We start from the raw sequence: 19,565 nt of genomic DNA on the forward strand, positions 1-19,565 counted from the left end.
TCAGCGGCCATGGCTCACGGGCCCAGCTGCTCCGTGGCATGTGGGATCTTCCCGGACTGGGGCATGAACCCGCGTCCCCTGCATCGGCAGGTGGACTCTCAACCACTGCACCACCAGGGAAGCCCTATTTCTAGACTTTTTAATGATGGCCATTCTAACCAGTGTGAGGTGATATCTCACTGTAAATTTGATTTTCATTTCTCTAATAATTAGCGATGTTGAGCATCTTTTCATGTGTCTGTTGGCCATCTGTATGTCTTCTTTGCAGAAATGTCTATTTAGATCTTCTGCCCATTTTTTGATCAGGTTGTTTTTTTGTTCATATATTACCTCATTTAATTCCTACACCAACCCAGTGAGATGGGCTTTGCTTTCCACAGGCTATAGATGAGAAAAGCAAGGTCCAAGGAGCTGTGTGCCAGAGTTACCCAGCTGGTATGTGGCAGAGAATCTAGTGCTACTTGACTATAGTCTTTTCTCTTTTTTTTTCAAAAGATCAGTAGAAAAAATTTTATCTTCATCAAAATTGACTAATATTCTAAACAAAATGTGTTGTCATTCAAATGGACTAAGCTTCTGTTTTCTGGAAAATTCACTCACAAGGAACACCTAACAGAACAATGGCAGGTCAGACAGCTATCACAGCAGATCCCTGGGAGGCTCCTGACTTCCTGCTCCATGCTGCCTCTAAATTATCACACAGTCTTTGGTCTCAGAGAATAATGCAAATCTACCTTTGCATCTGATCAGAAGACCTCCTCATGTCCTCACTCAGTATCTGTTGTCGCTTACTTACCATACATTCGTAATAAGTGGCACTATCTTGCCTCAACCTTTTAAGACTGAGAAAGCTTCCAGAAAGTTTTACTTTGTTTGTTTTGCTAAGAAAAGAAAGAAACTTAAAAAAACAGACTTTGAATCTTGTCCCCTTGACTTAGCTGAATGTGTTTGAGCAAATTCCTCAATCTCTGAGCCTCAATGTCTTCATCTATAAGATAGAGATAATAGCACATAACTCATAGGGTTGTTGTGAGGATAAAATAAGGTAATGTATATAAATGGCCTAGCACATAATAGGGGCTCAATATATGTGAGTTCCTCCCTGCCAGTGAAAGATGAGAGTTGTGAAGTCTCACAGGTTCTGCCATTGATTAAATGACCTGGGGTCATTAGGATGACCCTTTTGTTCAAAGGTCTAGCCCCCAGCCAGTTTTGTTGAACTGGGGTTTTGTTATATAATTGTAATATTAGGGCTCTCTGTGTTTTTTCTACAACAGTTTTGATTGGGGCAACATTACAATGTAGTTGCTGGAAAAAATGACTATGATCTGAGGCTGCATTGTGAGAAATACAGTGTCTAGAATGAGGGAGGTGAAAGTCCCATATCATTAGAGAAGTCTAGAGAAGAGGCGATGTGATCATTACCTTGAGATAGTTGAAGGGCTCTCGTATGAAACAATTTCAGTTTAATCTCCGGTGGCTTCACTGAATCAATGGACAGAGGCCATAGAGATGGAATCTGAGCTTAAGCTAAGGAACAAATATTCTAATTCACACTTACCCCAGTGAGATGCTCCACACTGCAGGCTGGGCTTTTTCAGGTGTTGAGAGAGTTTTAGAAGAGTTGCCTCCTCAGATGTAGGAATGAAGGGAACACACCTCTAACGCTTAGACTCAACAGTAACTATTCTCTAATATACACAAATATAAAGGGCTCTGGCCCACCCTTTCTGGGCAGACCATCGATTAGCATGCTGGAGCCTAAGTGGAGGGCAGCCAAACTCTCCCTGGCATGCAGAGCAATGTTGCAGGCTTCTTTCTCCACACCCTCCTGGCCTCTATGCTGTGTCTGTTCTAAGCCAAGGAACATAAAGGGGTGTGACATGAATTGTTTCCCAACGTGTCCTCCTAACAGAGGTGGCTCCCTAGGAACAAATTGCTGGATCGTTTAAGGTTCACATTTTTTAATGTATACAGTTCATCACAGTGCGCAGAGAGCATTTACATACACCACTGCTCTCTGTAGTCACTTCTGGGTGTTTTGATTACTGATAGGAATGTGAGCTCTACTCCATTCTGGACCCAACTCTGATGGAATGTGACATACCTACAAAGTGGGATTTTCTGGGTACATCTAAGCTATCAAAAAGCATGCTTTTCCAGATAAAAAATCATCACAGTAAGAATTAAAGCCAAATGGGGGTATATTAGAACAGTCTGACAACTTTTTGTTTAAATGGGAGGCAGGCAGTGTGGCTTTGCAGCGTAAGAGTAGGCAGACCTAGGTTCCAGACTGTGGACCTTGGAAAAGTGACTTTCCCTCTCTGGTTTCCAGTTTCCTCATCTCTAAAATGAGGATAATAAACTCTGCCTAGACCATCTCAAAGGGTGGACATGAATGACAAATAAGATGCGTGTAAAGTATATAAATATAAGGGACTTTTTTTTTGGGATCTGGATTTATGTACACCATGCTTTGGGTAAAGATTTAGAGAGATGTTCAGTTTGCCAAGTGACATCTTATATAAGTTGTATGCTTACATTAAATTTTCTTGGCCCCTTGCAAAATTGCTCCGCCCTAGATTATATTTTAAGGTTATGATCTCAGCTTTTAGTAAAGATCTATACAAAAATAGCCTTATGAAATCTGTTTGTTGTAGGGATGGTGTTGATACCATGCTAGTTAATTTGACAGTGACCTCCATATGAGGCATTTTGTTTAGGGATTAAAGCCTAGAAAACATTTTGTGTCCCTGAAGAACTGGTATGTTTTCTCCTTACTGAAAATAATAGCTATGCAATTCATATTGTTGCCCTTTTCTCTTGGGCTGCCAGGAAGTTCATGGTGAAATATGTAGCTTATATCTATAGTGTTGGAACCTTTGGTGGACTTGTCTATGTTCTGTTCCCTTTACCTCCAATAAGCATATTATAATCTATATTTTCCCAGGCACTTATGTTTTTATTTTATTCAGTGTTTTATTATTTTAATATACATGTTTCCTATAAACTACCTTGTATCCCTTGAGAGATAATGAGGAGGAGACCAAGCAAGTAATAGAAAAATTAACAAATCCTCTAGTACGAGGAACCCTGAGTCCCCTCCACCTTTCCCACAGGGTACAAAGCTTTGAACAAATGTTTGTCTCTTGGTGCGTTCATCGTCAACCCATCTGTTGCAGGCATATGAGGAGAATATGTACGGTAGCAAATACCAATGGATCATCCCGGGCTGGTATGAGCCTTCCTGGTGGGAGCAGGTGCACACAGAAGCCAACTCATCCCGTTGTCTCCGGAAGAATCTGCTTGCTGCCATGGAGGGCTACATCGGCGTGGACTTCGAGCCTCTGAGCTCCAAGCAGATCAAGACCATCTCAGGAAAGGTCGGTGTCTTGGCCAGCTCATTTCAGCCCCCAAGCCCATCTCCCTTAACCATGCTGTCCAATGATGTTGGCAAAAAGCACCTAGATCTTGTTCTGGCCTTTGCTGTGTGATTTTGAGCAAAGCATGTGACCTCTCTGAGCCTTGCTTATCTGTTAAATGAGGATATCCAGCTCTCTACTGCATGGCCTTCTAGGGAATTGTGGGAATCAAATGAGGTAAGGGTGCTTTGTAAGCACGTAACATAGTGTATGCGTAAGGGGTGGAGTCGTGACTAGTATGGCACCAACTGCAGGCACTGACTTTCACACGAGGCCACTGTTTCATCCTGTGCCCCTCTGACCTGGAATGTCATTTCTCAGTCTCACTGATGCTCCTGTCAGCCTGGAGGAGACGAACGACCCCACAGGTAGACTTGGGGAAACATGTACTAAAGACCAGAAAGATTGGTCCAAACCCCAGTTTTGCCACTTACCAGCTGTGTGACCTTGAGCTTGAGTTCTCTGAGCCGCTGTTTCTTCATCTGTAGAGTGGTGGTGAAAATATCTTCCTCTGGGGTCAAAAGGTGGGCTGAATGGCAGATTGTGCAATGTGGCTGGCATGGCACCTGACATCTTGTGCTGTCATAACTAGGAGGAGGACCTTGGCAGGGTGCTTAGGTCCTTAGGCCTCCACTAGGGATGTTCCCACTAGGGATGACTAACCCCTGGCCTGCTTATCTCATAGGGCTGTGAAAGAACAGGTAGTATGGTGCATGTAAAAGTATTTCCAAAGTACACTATTCTCTATCAGTGAAAACATTATCAAGAATCAGGTGGTGGCAGTCCCAGTGAAGATGGCAACATCCGTCTCTCAATTCTAACCACCAGCCAAAGTTCAGTACAGCAGGGCACATGATTCTTTTCTGTCTCCTCTGATCTCAGATTTTTAAATTCTCTACCAACCTTCAACTTCATTTAAAGGATCAACTTCATAGTAAAGTAAAAAATATATATATATTATTTTTATCCATTATTTAATCTCAGTCAGAGCCAACGCTACAAGAATGACTTATTGATTTGTCCAAAAAGGGCAAATCATTAGGACACATTTTATAAGCAGCTCTGTAGATCACGTGGCACCTGAGAGATCCTGGAAAAACACTTTGGGTAGAAAATGTTGAAAGAAATATTTTAATACCAAAATCAATGACAATATGAAGTTTTTGGAGATGCTGACTAATGAGAAGAAACAACTCATTTTTATTTCAGTAGGTATTATTTTTAAAGTTGTTGAAGTTTACAGTTTATTAGAAGATACTTGGGTCCAGGGATACCCTAAACTTTAAAAATAGTATAAAGTTTGAGGAAAATACAAAAACTAAAATTCTATACAGGCAGACAGTATAATAATTAAAATGAGAGACTTAAGGAAGACCAAAGATGTAAATGATTACACATGAGATCTGTGAAGCTGAGTGGGGGTAAGGGCCATGAGACGCCCCAAGGGCCTCAAATGTCGTTCCAAGGAGCGTGAGTGTTCCCCGGGGTGGGCGAGCCATGCACAGATGTGAGCATGTGCACAGGAATGCATTTTGGGAAGATCATTTTTTGTAGTTTTTTTCAGAGTAAATGTTTTGACTTGATAACATCTCCCAGGTCACTGACTTTCCTTTTTAATTTTAAATTTTTAAATTTGGGCCTGGTGAGGAGGCTGACCTCACCCCCATATCACTGTGCCCATGTATGGACACCTTGGGGCTCTTCCTGGGGCTGTTCATTTCGTCTCACAGTGTGGGCCACCCACTCCTGGGCCTCCCAGGATGGAGCAGTACCATCAGAGCAGAGCCAGGCAGACTCCCAGCTTGGGGCAGCTTCTGAAATTCCAGGCGACCTAGTCCCTGTCCCACAGTCTTTGAGACAAGAGGCAGCATTTCTTATATTATCTCAAGGTCAAAAGATAATTGAAGTTACACGGGGAAATCTGAAACTCTTTGCCTCTTGGACTCAGAGAGTTTAGGACTCTCCTAGAGGTCATGTAGACCAGCCTCTCTCATCAGACTCTCAGATCCTTCCAGTAGCACAGGAATCACTACTTGTTCCCTAATTTTCCCCACTGGTCCCCATCCCTTGTCCCTATAAGGCCCATCCCTCCAGTTGTAACTTAACAGTTCCAGGGCCAGGACTAAGGGCAAAATTTAAGGGGGTGCTAAAGACCTCAATGGAAAAATCCATGATGAACAAAATATCAAAATTTTAAATAAAGACAAGATCCACAAACCAAGATTAGGGTGAACTGATTTGAGTCACATAATTATAAGAACACATCTTGTCTTTATTTAAAATTTTGCTCATCGTGGATTCTTTTTTTTTTTTTTTTTTTGCGTTAGTTTTGATTTTTTAATCTTGATTACTGAGGGTTTTGGCTCCTTCTTCCATTTTGCCCCTGAAGGGAGGGCGTCACTCACCTCCCCCTGGTCCTTGCCCTGCACAGGTTGTGTTCATCAAGCCCCTTCCCATGCTCTGCACTTCCTCTTGTTGAGTGCTCTCTCCCCAGGGTGTAGGGCCCAGAGTTGATAAGGCATTCGTATTTGTGGTCTGACCACAAGCCAACTTCGTCAACCAATCTTCAAGAATATATGGCTAAAGGAAGTTCTAGAAAGTCATGAAATAGTTCTTGAATTTGATTTTGCGGGGTATGTGACTGCTGGGGACCGGGTCAGCATGGCACAGGCTTCTGGGTCGATGCCTGTGTTCTGGGGTCCATCAGTATCCATGAAGACAAGCAAACACGTATAGAAGCAAGTCAGTGGACTCTTGCCATCTTCACTGTTTACACATAGGAAAGCTGAGGAGCAGAAAGTGGAAGGGCATACCCAGGTTCCTTGTGGTGGGTTGAAAAGTGGCCCCTAAAAAGATATGTCCAGGCCCTAACACTTAGAACCTGTGAATGTGACCTTATTTGGAAAAAGGGTCTTTGTGGATGTAATTAATTTAAGAATCTTGAGATGAGATTATCCTGGACTACCTGGGTAAACCCTAAATCCAATGACAAGTGTCCTTATAAGAAAAAGGCAGAGGGAGTTTTGCCACTTGGGGAAGATCACATGAAGACGGAGGCAGAGATTGGAGTGATGCGTCTACAAGACAAGGCATGCCAAGGATTGCTGGCAGCCACCAGAAGCTAGAAGAAAGGCACGGTAGCAGATTCCCCTTGGAGCTTACAGAGGGAACCAACCCTGCCAGCACCTTAGTTTTGGTCTTCCTGGCCTCCAGAACTAGGAGCAAATAAATTTCTGTTGTTTTAAACCACCCAGTTTATGGAAATTTGTTATGGCCACCCCAGGAAACTGATACAGTCACCCAGCAGGTCAGGGACAGATCCAGGAGTGGAAGCCAGGACTGCTAAGTCCCCACTCACTGCCCCTTCCCCTCTACCATGCTCTCCCTCTAGACATGTGACATGCTTAGGGGCAGAGCACATCCAAATCAGCCCTTTCTGTGATTTCTTAGCGGGCCTGTTAGTAAGTGGCAGAACAGGACAGTATGGGTCTGGTAATCAGATCTAGTACAAATCTTGGCATTGTCACCAGTTAATCTGCCACCTCAGCTAGACAGTCACCATCCCTGGGCCTCAGTTTCCTCAACTGAAAATGAGAGATTTGGACCATGTAGCTCCTGGCGTCCTTTCACAGCAAAATTCTCTGTAAGTATGGTATTGAGTTATTACAGCAAGCTGTGTGATATGGTTATGATGTTAAACCCTGGAACCCCCAGGATAAAGGTAACTCCTGATAAAGTCACATAATCAGGTGCAACAGTGGCCCCTCTTGAAATGCATTCTCCGTGGTTGCCTCTTCCATATGCCTGTCTCTGGTGCCAAGCTGTCCCCAGCTTGCTCATGGGCACCCAGGAGATTTCTGGTAGGAGGAATAACAAGGTCATGGTCTCCCTCCCGAGCACGTTCATCAGTCCCTTCCCATTGGAATTTCCAGTGATGGGACAAGTGCAGACCTTTGGGCTTCCCCGAGTACATTCAGAGCTCAGTCTTTCAGAACCTCACGTAAACAGCCTCGGGATACTTGCTTTGGCCCTAAAGGCTCTTTCTCCTTGTTAAACTTCCCCATCACCACTCTATTTCCCCAAAGTGACTCTGTTGACATTGGTGATTTCCAGTGTCGGCTTTCACTTTTCAGCGTCCCACTGGGTTTGTTTCCACTGTGAGCATTTACAGTTCTGGTGTAAAATTCCAGTGATGTCTCAGCCTCTCTAATAAGGACATTCTTCCCGTTACCATTCTCCTGCTGAGACACACAGAGTTGGGCCAAGGCACCAGATGGAAAAGTTCACAGAACCGTGGAATCAGTGGGAATCTCAGAAGTGGGCCCCAACCCTCCATCAAAGGCACAGGCTCATTCTTTGGAAGAGTTTTGTAATGTTTTCCGGCAAGAAGCTTCTGTGACCACCCACAACTATTTATCCAACACAGCAGAACAAGAGGAAACAGAAATCTAGTGAGTCCTCAACTTAGAGCAATGACCTGGGAAAAGCTGCAGCCATCTCATTGTCACTGCCATCAGAGCGCCATAACAAAGAACCTGGGGCTCTTAGGGAAGCCCTGGGCTCTAGAGAGGAGGAAGGGAAGGTGCCATGGGAAAGTAGAGGTGCTCCCCAGGTAGCCGAGCTTTACAGTGCTGCTGCCTCTGCCCTCACCTTCCCCACAAAGCTCCTGTTCCCTTCTGCTTCCCTAAGTACCACATCCCTGGGAGACAGGTGGTGCGGCAAAGGAATATGGGCTTGGGAAGAAGGGTGTGGTGGCCTTTTGGCACTGGTTAGATGTGAATCTTGGCCCCACCATTTCCCAACTGAGTGACTCTGGAAGACAGATAGTTGTTCATGCAACATCCATAGCCCCTCTTCCCCCTCAGTAACATAACTCTTGTTTTTAACTGGGTATGTTGCCACCCATCTGAAAATGTACATTTCCCAGCCTCCCATGTAGCTAGATACAGCCAGGATTCTAAGTCTAGCCAATGAGATTTAAGTAGAAGTATTATACAAGACTTGTAAAATCTCCTTTAAGGGGAGAGCTTGCCTTTCTTTTTCCTTCTCCTTTGTGTTGGCTGGAATATGGATGGGATGGCTGGAGTTATAGCAACTATTTTGGATCAAGAGGTGACCTTGAGAAGGAAACTTTATTCTAAGATAGCAGAGCATAAAGATAAGAGCCTGGGTCCCTGGTTACACTGTGGAGTTGCCATAGCAACCCTGCACCACCTACCCATGAGCATCTTTTCCGTGAGAAAGAAATAAACTATCTCATTTAAGTCAGTGATCATTTTTTTTCTGTTTTATTCAACTGAACCTAATCAATAGTGATGCAGTGACATTGGGCTAGTCATTTGGCCTTTCTGAAATTGTTTCTCATTATACTGGAGTAATAATATCTCTTTTACAGATTTAGAAGGATTAAATGAGGTAATACAGAGGAAAATATGTTGCCGAGTGCCAAGCACACAATAGATGCTCAACAAATTGTAGTTCTCTTCCTCCATCAGCGCAGCAGCCTTATGGGCAGGAGAAAGGAGTAGTGAGTCAGTTTATACACACAAATCTGCTCTGGTTTGTTGTTGGGATTTTACTGAATCTATAGACTGATTTAGGAAAAACTGACGTCTTTGTAATATAGGGTCTTCCCATCCATTCAGTTTCTCTCAGAAATGTTTTGTAATTTTTTGTGTGGAACTCTTGCATGTATTTTATTTGATTTATTTATAGGTGTTTGATGTATTTCAGTGAATATATGTGCACATTACTATTGGGTGCATGCTTGGGGTGGAATTTCTGAGTCATAGGGAATACATATGTTCAGCTTTAGTAGACACCACCAAACGGATTTCCAAAGTGGTTATACCAATTTACACACCCACCGGCAGTGATTGAGAGTTCCAGTTGGTTCACATGCTCACCAACATTTGGCATTGTTAGCTTTTTAATTTTAGCCAATATAGTGGGCGAGTAGTGGTATCTCATTTTTGTTTTAATTTACATTTCCTTGATGACTAATGAAGTTGTCGATCTTTTCATATCATTATTGACCATTTTGATATCCTCTTTTATAAACTGCCTATTCAAGTCTTTTGCCCATTTTTTCCACTTGGATTCTCTGCCTGTTTCTCATTGATTTGTAGAAGTTCTTTTTGTATTCTGGGTATGAATTCTTAGACAGTTATATGTATTACTTATATCATTTGTGCCCTGTTTAAGCATCTTTACCCACCCAAGCTCATAAAGATATTTTTCGATCTTGTCTTTTAGAAGCTTGTTTTACCTTTCACTTTTAGATATAGAATTCACGTGAAATTGATTTTATGTAAGGTCTAAGGTAAGATCAAGATTAATTTTTTCCGTATGGATAACCAATTGATTCAGAACCATTTATTGAAAATCCTCCTTACCCCCCCATGCTATAGTATCATCTTTATCATAAATTAAATGAGTATATATAGTGTGGGTCTGTTTCTGGACTTTCTGTTCTCTTCAATTGTTCTATTTGCCTACCCTTTAACCAATACCACACTGCCTTAATAATTGAGTTTTATAAGACCTGATGGGTGGTAGTGTTAAGTCCCTCTTCTTCTCTGAGATTTTCTTGGGTGTCCTTGAACCTGATGTCATGTTCCATTTTAGATCTACTCACATATTTACACTTCCCATTACTTTTCATTCCTCCCTTCATTTGTGTTCTGTTTATGATCACTTTCCTTCTGCCTGAAGAACAACTCTTGGTCTTGCTTTTACTGCGGGTTTGCTGGAGACATATTCTCTCAGTTTCTGATTGTCTAAAATTTTCTTTCATCTTTAAGATTGAGAGATATATTAACTAGGTGTAGAATTCTAGATGGTTTGTTATTTTCTTTTAGCACTTTCAGATGTCATTTCATTGTCTTCTGGCATCCACTGTTTCTGTTAAATCAGCCATCAGCCTTATTGTTGCTATTTTGAAGATCATGCATCCTTTTTTTTTTTCTCTAACTGCTTTTTTTTTTTTTTTTTGCGGTACGCAGGCCTCTCACTGTTGTGGCCTCTCCCGTTGTGGAGCACAGGCTCCGGATGTGCAGGCTCAGCAGCCATGGCTCATGGGCCCAGCTGCTCCACGGCACGTGGGATCCTCCCAGACCGGGGCACGAACCCGCATCCCCTGCATCGGCAGGCAGACTCCCAACCACTGCGCCACCAGGGAAGCCCCTGGGTTTATCTTGATTGGAGTTTAAGCTTTATGGAACTTCATGAATCAGTGGATTGATATGTATTGGGGGAAATTCTAGGAAAATATCTCTTAAATATTGCTTCTACCTATCCTCTCTTTCCTCACATTTTTGGACACCAGTTATACATGTGCTATACGTTTTCAACACATTCCATATATCTCTTATGTTCATTTCCTGTTTTCTATCCTTTTTTCCTCCCTGTGCCTCAGTCTGAATATTTACTACTAACCTTTCTTCCAGTTCACTAACCTACTTTCTGCTGTGTCTAATATGCTGCTTCATCCATCTGTTGAGTTCTTAGTTTCATTTGTTGTTGTATTTTTAAATTTTTTTAGGATTTTCATTTTATTCTTTTTTTCTTTCATTGCTTCCAGTTTTCTGGTGATATTCTATATCTTTTATCTATTTTCTTGAACATATAAACCTGCTATGTTAAAGTCCATGTCTAATAACTTCAAGATATGGATCACCTGTGGGTCTGCTTCTATTGCCTATTTTCTTCTTTCCTTCCTTTCTTTCTTTCTTCCTTCTTTCCTTCTTTTTTTCTTGTTCTTTTTTAAATTTGATCCTATCACCTGGCGTACCTAGTAAGTTTAATTCATTAAATTGGTTATGAAAAATTAAAGAAGCTACAGATGGCATTACTTTCTCCAGAGAAGATTTATTTCGCTTCAAGCAAGCTGTTAGAATAGGAGCAGATCACTTTATCCAATAAAGAATTGAGATGATTCCAAGCTTGGTTTTAGTTTTCACAAGGGCTGGTCTATTTTAGTTTGCCCTTACTCCTGTCTGTCCTTCAGCATTCTCAAATCCTGGGGTGTTTACTGGATTGGCCCTGGATTCCAATTTTTGTCTTCCTAATGCCATGAAACTCCAAACATATCTGCTTACTTCCTTAACCCCTTAGCCACCACTTTTTGCTTGGCTTCTCAGCCTCTTGCTTTATGCAGCTTAGTTATCACCGAATATTTCAAGTGCAAATGTCAGTCTGCATACTGGTATTCTGTAGTTCCTCTTCCTCTGAGACCTTTGCCTATAAGCCTTGCTACCCTGATAACCCTGAACTATAGTTTTTTTGTCTTCCCATCTCTGAGGGACTGCTGAAAACTCTGATCCAGTGTTTTCTATTCCTACAACTAACCTTCCCACTTACAAATCAGGAAATGCTTCCAGGGGAAGCAGCAAAGAATGTTGGACTCTTCTCAAAACACTTCTCTTCTCTCCAGAATCTTGGTTCCTCAAGTCCTAGATGTCCTGGTTGCTTTCTGATACCTTTGGATAGCTATTTTTATATTTTATGCTGCTTTCCTTAATGTTCTTCATGAGAGCTTTTGTCTGACATAATTTATTTCATCATAGTCAGAGTAGAAGTCTGACCTGAGACTCTTTTGCTTAAAAGGTGAAGAATAGCATATTGGGGACAGGGTAAGCATGTCACTGACTTCAGCAATTTGAGGTGCTGTTGTGGATAAGAGGGAGCAGACAGGTTCATTGTGGCTCCACAGGAAGACATAGCAAGTTACAGGGAGATAGGTGTAAACTCTGTATCCAGAAGACTAGTCTCATAGACGTCAGGCATCCCTTAAGTGGAAGACTCTCCCTGAAGACATAGTGACCTTCCCAACTCTGGAGGAGTCTCAGAAAAGGCTCAACAAATACCTGGAAGTTGCTACTGAGAAAATCCAAGAATCAGATTGTGAGAGGGACTTAATCAGTGGTAACCAATTTATGTATTTTGAAATCTTAAAGGATTTTAAAAAATACAGATGCCCAAGTTATCCCACAGACACAATAAACAAAATGTAGGGCCCTGGCATCTGCACTTTTAACAGGCTCCCTGGGTGACCTACAGACTGGAGTAAAAGAACCACTAGACTGTCCCCTAGTGTACCTTCCAAATGAGACTGTGGTTCCAGCATCCCACAAGGGATGCTAGAGAGAGACTCTGCCAGTTTTTCCAGTCTGGGGAGTGGCAATTGGAGATGTGGAAGGAGATGTTTCCCCTTTCTCCTCTTTTCTGTCCATGAGCCTCACCTCTCCTAGAAAGCAGGACTCGACTTGGTTCTGTTGGAATGACAGACCCATAAAGTTTAGTCATACTGTGGGGTAGCAAGCTTATGTGGGCTAGCCTGGGAACCTAACCACTATTTATAGCACAGTTTCTGTATGAAACTATGTTCCAAGTTCCAACAACTGCCTTTCAAAAATATGTGGAACACAACATGTCAGTAATTGGGACTCTCTATATAAAGTTATTTTCTCAGAAACTTTTAGCTTCTCATGGTAAACTTGAACTCAGAGAATGAGTAATCAATCAGTTTTCAGTGTCTGCTTTACAGTGGAAGAAATTCTTGTGCCCTGAATAATTGGAGACCTGCTTTAAGAACAGCTATTACTTTTGCTCAGACAATTGTGAGAGTGTTTCTTCCTGCTGTCATTGTTTTGCCTGAGGGAGATCAGTGCCGGCTTCACCTGGGAACAGTGATGAATGGTCTGGGATATAGTGTGGTAGCAATGACTTCAACGTGGTGCTTGCAAAATGAGGTCACCTTTCAGAGCTAAGCTACACTGGTGTCCCACTCCAAGGACTCTACCCACAGAAGTGAGGTAAACAGCCACATTGCCAGGGTCTTCCACCCGCCTTTCCCCTGGATGAAGAACAGTCTTATGAGATAGAAAAGATAGGGATTTACAAGTGGTACATATTAAAAAATATATAGGGGCTTGTGTTGGTCCCAATGTCAAATTGAATAAACAGTCTGATCTTGATCCCCTCTACTGTCTACACACAAAAAACATCACCAATAAACTATATCAAAGAAGTTAAAAAACCACACTCATTTACCTCCTGATGAGACCATACTGTGTCTGTTCCCCTCAGGTCTGACTCCCCCCTCCAACTTTAAGAGGGTCACAGAAACCTTTAAGGATGCCCCAGTGGCATATCCTGGATAGGGAAGAAGTCTGGAAATGTCATCTGAATGTAATCATCAGGTTGAACAAACAGGACTCAAAGAGACACTACCAGCCCTTGGATGCCTTTGCCTGCATCAGAGCAAGACTCATAGCAGCAAAATCTGGGAGAGAAGAGGTCAAAGGGGCCTCATTCCTTTTGTGCTTAAACAATTAATTAGATAAATAGACATTCAAGTAAATTTTTAATACTTTAAAAATAGCCAGGGCTTCCCTGATGGCACAGTGGTTGAGAGTCTGCCTGCCGATGCAGGGGACACGGGTTCGTGCCCCGGTCCGGGAAGATCCCACATGCCGCGGAGCGGCTGGGCCCATGAGCCATGGCCGTGAGCCTGTGCGTCCGGAGCCTGTGCTCCGCAACGGGAGAGGCCACAACAGAGAGAGGCCCCCGTACTACAAAAAAAAAAAAAAAAAAATAGCCAATAGCTGAATTAATAGCCTGAAATAGACCTAAATCGCCTTTTAAAATAAAGAAAAATATAGCCAAATAGTGAAAGATGGAGAAATAACAAGGATGCATTGAAACAAAGCATCCTTAAAAGTTGTGACTCTCACCGTAACAAGAAGAGGAAACGCACCTTGGAAGTGAAAGTTGCCCATCAATATGTGAAAGGAGCTCACTGTTCATCATTAATCAGAGAAATGCAAATTAAAATGAGATGTACTTTTTTTCCTTAACCTAAGAAACTGACAATGATTTTAAAAATTGAAATACCTATTGTGGTCCAGGATGCAAGGAAATGGGTACTTTCATACAGAGTGGAATTCTAGCTTTTCATATTTGGGGAGGATAATTTGGCCCTTTATATGTGTGAATAGCGTTTAAGGTTTTTGTACCTTTTGCCTCTGCAATTACACAGCTGGGAATTTCTTCTGAAAAAATAATTACCAGTCTGTGTTCAGAAAATTTAGATACAAGGATGCTTTTTTGCAGTTCTGTAGTTTGGAACAATTAAGAAAAGACTAAATGTCCAATAATTGGAAATTACCTAAGGAACTAAAGGTAGGACATCCATGCACTGGAGGGCTGTTAACCACTATCAGCACAGGCATAGTCTTGGGCCTTCAGGGTGTCCTGGGTGAGCAGCTGTGCCAGGTGGCCAGGTGAACAACCACCTGTACTATTAATAGTAGTGGCTGTCGTTTGTGGAGCACCTACCATGTCCTGGACACAGGACTGACGCTCTGCACACTTCATCTCATGGAACCCTCATGGCCACCCAGCAAGGGAGGATGCAGAGACCTGGAGGAGATAGGATCCATGCCTCAGGTCACAATTAGTAAACCACAGAGCTGGGGCTAGAGGACAGGTCGGCCTGCTTCCAAATCCTGTGTTCTTACCACTGTGCCAGGCTCCTGCCTCGATAGCTAAGAGGAAGCTTCTAGGTCACCTAGTCCAACCTCCTTGCTTTTCAGATGGAGTAACTGATTCTTAGAAAGGGTCTCTGCAGGTATTGTTTTGGGTTCTGTGGTCAAAACAGATAACATCCCTGACCCCATGGAGCTTAATTCTGTGGGTAGGTAAATTGCAGGAAGTGAAAAGTGCAATAAAGAAGATAAAACCCGTGGATAGAGAATGCCTGGGGCGGGGCGGGGGGAATGACACATGTTAAAATTTGTGTGCCGAGAATATCACGTGAGAGCTGGGGAAGAAGCTTTCTGGCAGAGGAAGCATCTAGTGCAACAGCCCCAAGCTGCAAACAGACTTGGTGTGATCCAAGGACGCAAAAGGTTTAGGGAAGAGAGAGTTTCATAATGGACTGTTTCATGCTCCCTGATGAGGAGTGAGACGGCGAAGGATGATGGGTGGAGGGGTGCAGTTTTTTGTGAGGAGGGGCTCAAGAAGCTGGGCTGGGCTAGAGACGGTGCTGTCTCCTTGAAGAACCCTTGGAATTGAAGAGCTTCTGCCGGGTATTTTGAGTGATGAACAGAATAGTGACGGCTGGATGTGATGCATTTCCAAAGGAAGTTATAAATGGATAAAACCTGAGCCATCCAGTAGGAGCCAAATGATTTAAAAAAAAAAAAAAAGGCAGTGGATTTGTTGCTGGGACACCAATCACATTTGGTCAGGCAGATTCCTGATTTGGTCGCCTGCAGGTTCCACCTCTGGAAGGGCTTGGCTGAACCCAGGCTCTGCTAAACCTTGAGCCAAGGGCAAGGGACTTGAGCTCCAGCCATGGAACAACCCAGCCTTCGACGGCTCAAGTTCACCACCCTCCCTGGGCACTAGACCTGGCCCCAAACAACCTGGGGTGGAAGGCAGTTATGACTTCAAAAGTCAAACATGAGAGAAGCAGCAAAGCTAGAATGGGACCAGTCTAGCCACACACACACACACACACACACACACACACACACACACACACACACACACGCTGTGTGACCTTGGCCAAATCTCTAGACCTCTCTGTGTCTCCAGCTGCAGGTTGAGGGGGCGTGTGTGACCATTGCTAAGGGCCTTTTCTGGTATAAACTGACAGTGAGTTGATGGTTTCTATGTGTGATTTGTGCCCAAGGAGTGTTCTTCCAAAGACTAAGCTGTGGGCTCTGATGACATTTCTGGCAGGGAAGTTTAGAAGTGATTTGAGAAAAAGCCCACAGAAGGGCTGAGGGTAATGGGTTCCCCTAGAGCGGCATTCATTTGGATCTGTAAGCCTCAGGGACTAGAGTAAAAAGGCAGTTTCATTACTTTGTGGCCTCAATCAGAATGTTAATATTACCAATGAAATTCTTTTATGAAAGTCAGCTCAATGGGAGAAAAAAATTCTTTTTTTTAAATGCTGAGTTATTCACAGACCCTACTATATTATGGAAGATGAAAGGGAAGGGTACAATGTAGAGGTCAGAAGAGACCTTACACCTGGGCAACTAGGACCTGCCCTGGGCCCCATGCTCTAAGCGGACCTCACTCAGACCCCATGGGGTTCAGAATTCACAAGGCCATGGGGCCCTGCCCACCTGGAGCCTGTACCGCTTTCCCCCTCCTAAGGCCATGTCCTGAATTCCATGCCCAAATGCCTGGAGCCACATCTAGGGTCCAAAGAGCCTCTTTAGGGAGGACTGAGCTTCTGGGGTGGTCAAGGGGCTACTGATGCTGGAAGGGGGAGGAAGTGTGGACTGAGCTTGGCTGGCCTGTGGGGTGGAGCCAGGTGGGAAGAGAAGAGGGTGGGTGGACCACAGAGCAAGGTCAGCCCCCTTGTGCTACTGTGCCCGGACTGAAGCTCTGAGGGGCCCCAGACTTCTGAATTCAAACTTGGCCTTCCAGATCCTAAGGAAGATATATTTACCTTCCTTTAACCCGTTATGATGGAAAGATAGAAAATATTTTACTGAACAATTGGTTTGCTTGCCTGTAACTTAATATTTAGACATATGGTATGTGGGCCTTCACTGATGCTCTAGCTCTAGGCCCTGCAAATGTCAGGGGGAGGCCTGTTAGAGTGCATTTTTCCTTCAGCCTAGTCTTGGCAGACAGCCAGGGTTCAGATACCAGCCCCGCCACTCACTTGGGCCTCGGCAAGTTGACTTTCCTGAGTCAATTTTCTCATCTGTAAGTAAATGGAGATAAGAATAGTACCACCGTACAGGGTTGTTGTGGGGATTAGATGAGATAAGGCACATTTAAGAGCCTAGCACCATGCCTGGCTCACAGTAAGCTTTGGGGAGTGTCAGCTTTCAGCACTGTGTGCCTGATGTCCCTGCTGGCTATAACCTGATGTCCCCTGGTCTCCTTGTTTTCCAGACGCCGCAGCAGTATGAGAGAGAGTACAACAACAAGCGGTCAGGCGTGGGGCCCAGCAAGTTCCATGGGTACGCCTACGATGGCATCTGGGTCATTGCCAAGACGCTGCAGAGGGCCATGGAGACGCTGCACGCCAGCAGCCGGCACCAGCGGATCCAGGACTTCAACTACACGGACCACACACTGGGCAGGATCATCCTCAACGCCATGAACGAGACCAACTTCTTTGGGGTCACGGTCAGTCCCAGGCCCCCGGACTCTGCTTTCCTTAGTGCCCGTTAGAGACATACAAGGCAAGAGGGGCTGTGTCACAGGCCCTCTGATATACAGTCCATTTCCTCAATTGTTGAAATAACTTCCTGTGGGCTTTACGATTGCAGGGCTGCTGAAACGGGCACATGCGGTAACGCTCTCTGACATGTTGAGAAACTACTTCTCTATAACTCATGGATTAGAAAGGCCATAGTGAGTTGACCGCACACAGAGCAGGTGGAATCCACCAGGTGGAGGGGTGGGGTGGGCCAGCAGAAGTTCTAGACCCAAAGTCAGGTTCAAATCCTGAGCCTTCACTTTCAAGTTTCCATCTTCAGACCATGGAATTTTCGTCCCCAAAATGGGAATAATACCTACCTGGCAAAGTAGTCATAAAGATTAGGTGTTACAAATTAAAAACTGCTAGTGTTTGTTGAGCAAGCTACTTGCTCTGAGCTTCAAGGCTCTCAGCTGGGAAATGGGGATAATAATATCTGTCTTGTGCAGAAATCTGGAAAATTAGCCGTGATAAGAATCACTGTTATTTCTTGAATGCTTATTATGTGCTAGATATGTGCTAAGCCCCCTCCATGTCCCTCTCCACAGCCCCTGAGACCCCTCTCTCAAAAAAGGCTCCACAGAGCACCAAATACCCCAGAAGTCCTTTTTGTCCATGGTGCAAATTCACAGACTGAGCCTTAGAGCGGGATGAGATTTGCCAGGGGTCCCACCAGTAGCATTGTGGCAAAGCTGTCTGAAAACGTGGGTACACTTTATGTAGATTAGCTCGATGATGTATGCCTAATGCTAGGCCCGTGTAAGCACTCAGTAAATGCTAGTGGTGGTTGTAGTTAATAATGGTCCCACTGCATCCGTATGCCATCTGTAGGAAGTAGGTGTATTATCATCCCATAAATGTGAGGAGCCTGAAGCTCAGAGCATTTAAGTACCACAGCTAATCAGAGGTAGAGCTGGGATTTGAACCTGGGTCTAGCTCTTAATTGCTGCATCACACTACCTTCTGGTAATGGCCATAAATGGTAGTTATTCATGTCTCATGATGATGTATTTGTCACTGACTCTGCTCCCAGAAAATAAGGAAAATTTGCTTAAAGAATAGGTTGAAATGGACTCTAAAGTGCTGTCCTTTGTTCTAATTTGAAGAGTCATTTAGAGAATCAGTCTCTCTTGGGAGTAAATAAGATGAGATGATTTGTGTATTTCTTACATGTTCGTGTTCTTCTGTGCGTACGCTCAGGCTTGCTTTGTTGGTCTGACAGGCCAGGGCTTGTGCAGGTGCTGAGTGTAGACTGTGGTGTGGACGCCAAGGTAGTAAAATGGGCTCCTTGTCCTGGAGCCTGTGGTCCAGATACAGGGTTGAGACCTGGACTCAAATGACAGGAAGAGCTTAAAAGTGCTCAGCACCATAGGAGAGACTGTGTGAGCCCAGAGGGATTTCTGTGACTTTTGATGAAATAGTCATGGAAGCCTTTTTGGAAGTGGCAGCATTTGAGCTGTGCCTTAGACATGCAGAGAGGGGCTGGCGGTCCAGCCAGATGGGGCATGGTGAGCACGGGAAAGATGCACGCGTGCAGCAGGGACGGTTACTTTGTCGGGAATATTGGACGGGAGGATGATGAGACTGGGAAGGTAAGTTGGGGCCCAGTTCTGTAGGGAAAAGCTAAGGAGGGTGGCTTTTATCTTAAAGGCCAATGAGATTCTCCAAGTGCGCCTTGACCAGTAGTACCAGCATCTCCTGGGAGCTGGTTAGAAATGCAAATTCCTGAGCCTAACCCCAGACTTACTGGGTCAGAATCTCCAGGGTTGGGGCCCAGCCATCTGTGGTTTAACAGACCCTCCAGGTGATTCTAATGCACACTAGAGTTTGAGAACCACTGCTCTGGGCGTTGGGGAGCATTGAGGTTTGCTATAAGAAGGATATTTCTACATTCCTGAATAGAGCCT

The 19,565-nt window shown here is 44.0% G+C and overlaps 1 protein-coding gene across 1 annotated transcript in view; it reads left to right on the forward strand.

The window, feature by feature from the left end:
- The window catches only part of GABBR2 (gamma-aminobutyric acid type B receptor subunit 2), a 369,057-nt gene that overhangs the window by 201,891 nt on the left and 147,601 nt on the right, over positions 1 to 19,565 (forward strand). Inside the window, exons 6-7 of the mRNA XM_032634226.1 lie at positions 3,183 to 3,383; positions 17,349 to 17,585. Coding sequence (XP_032490117.1) covers positions 3,183 to 3,383; positions 17,349 to 17,585 — 438 coding nt within the window. The remainder of the gene's footprint in view (positions 1 to 3,182; positions 3,384 to 17,348; positions 17,586 to 19,565) is intronic.

Source organism: Phocoena sinus, chromosome 6, assembly GCF_008692025.1.
Source record: "Phocoena sinus isolate mPhoSin1 chromosome 6, mPhoSin1.pri, whole genome shotgun sequence".
Lineage (NCBI taxonomy): Eukaryota > Metazoa > Chordata > Mammalia > Artiodactyla > Phocoenidae > Phocoena > Phocoena sinus.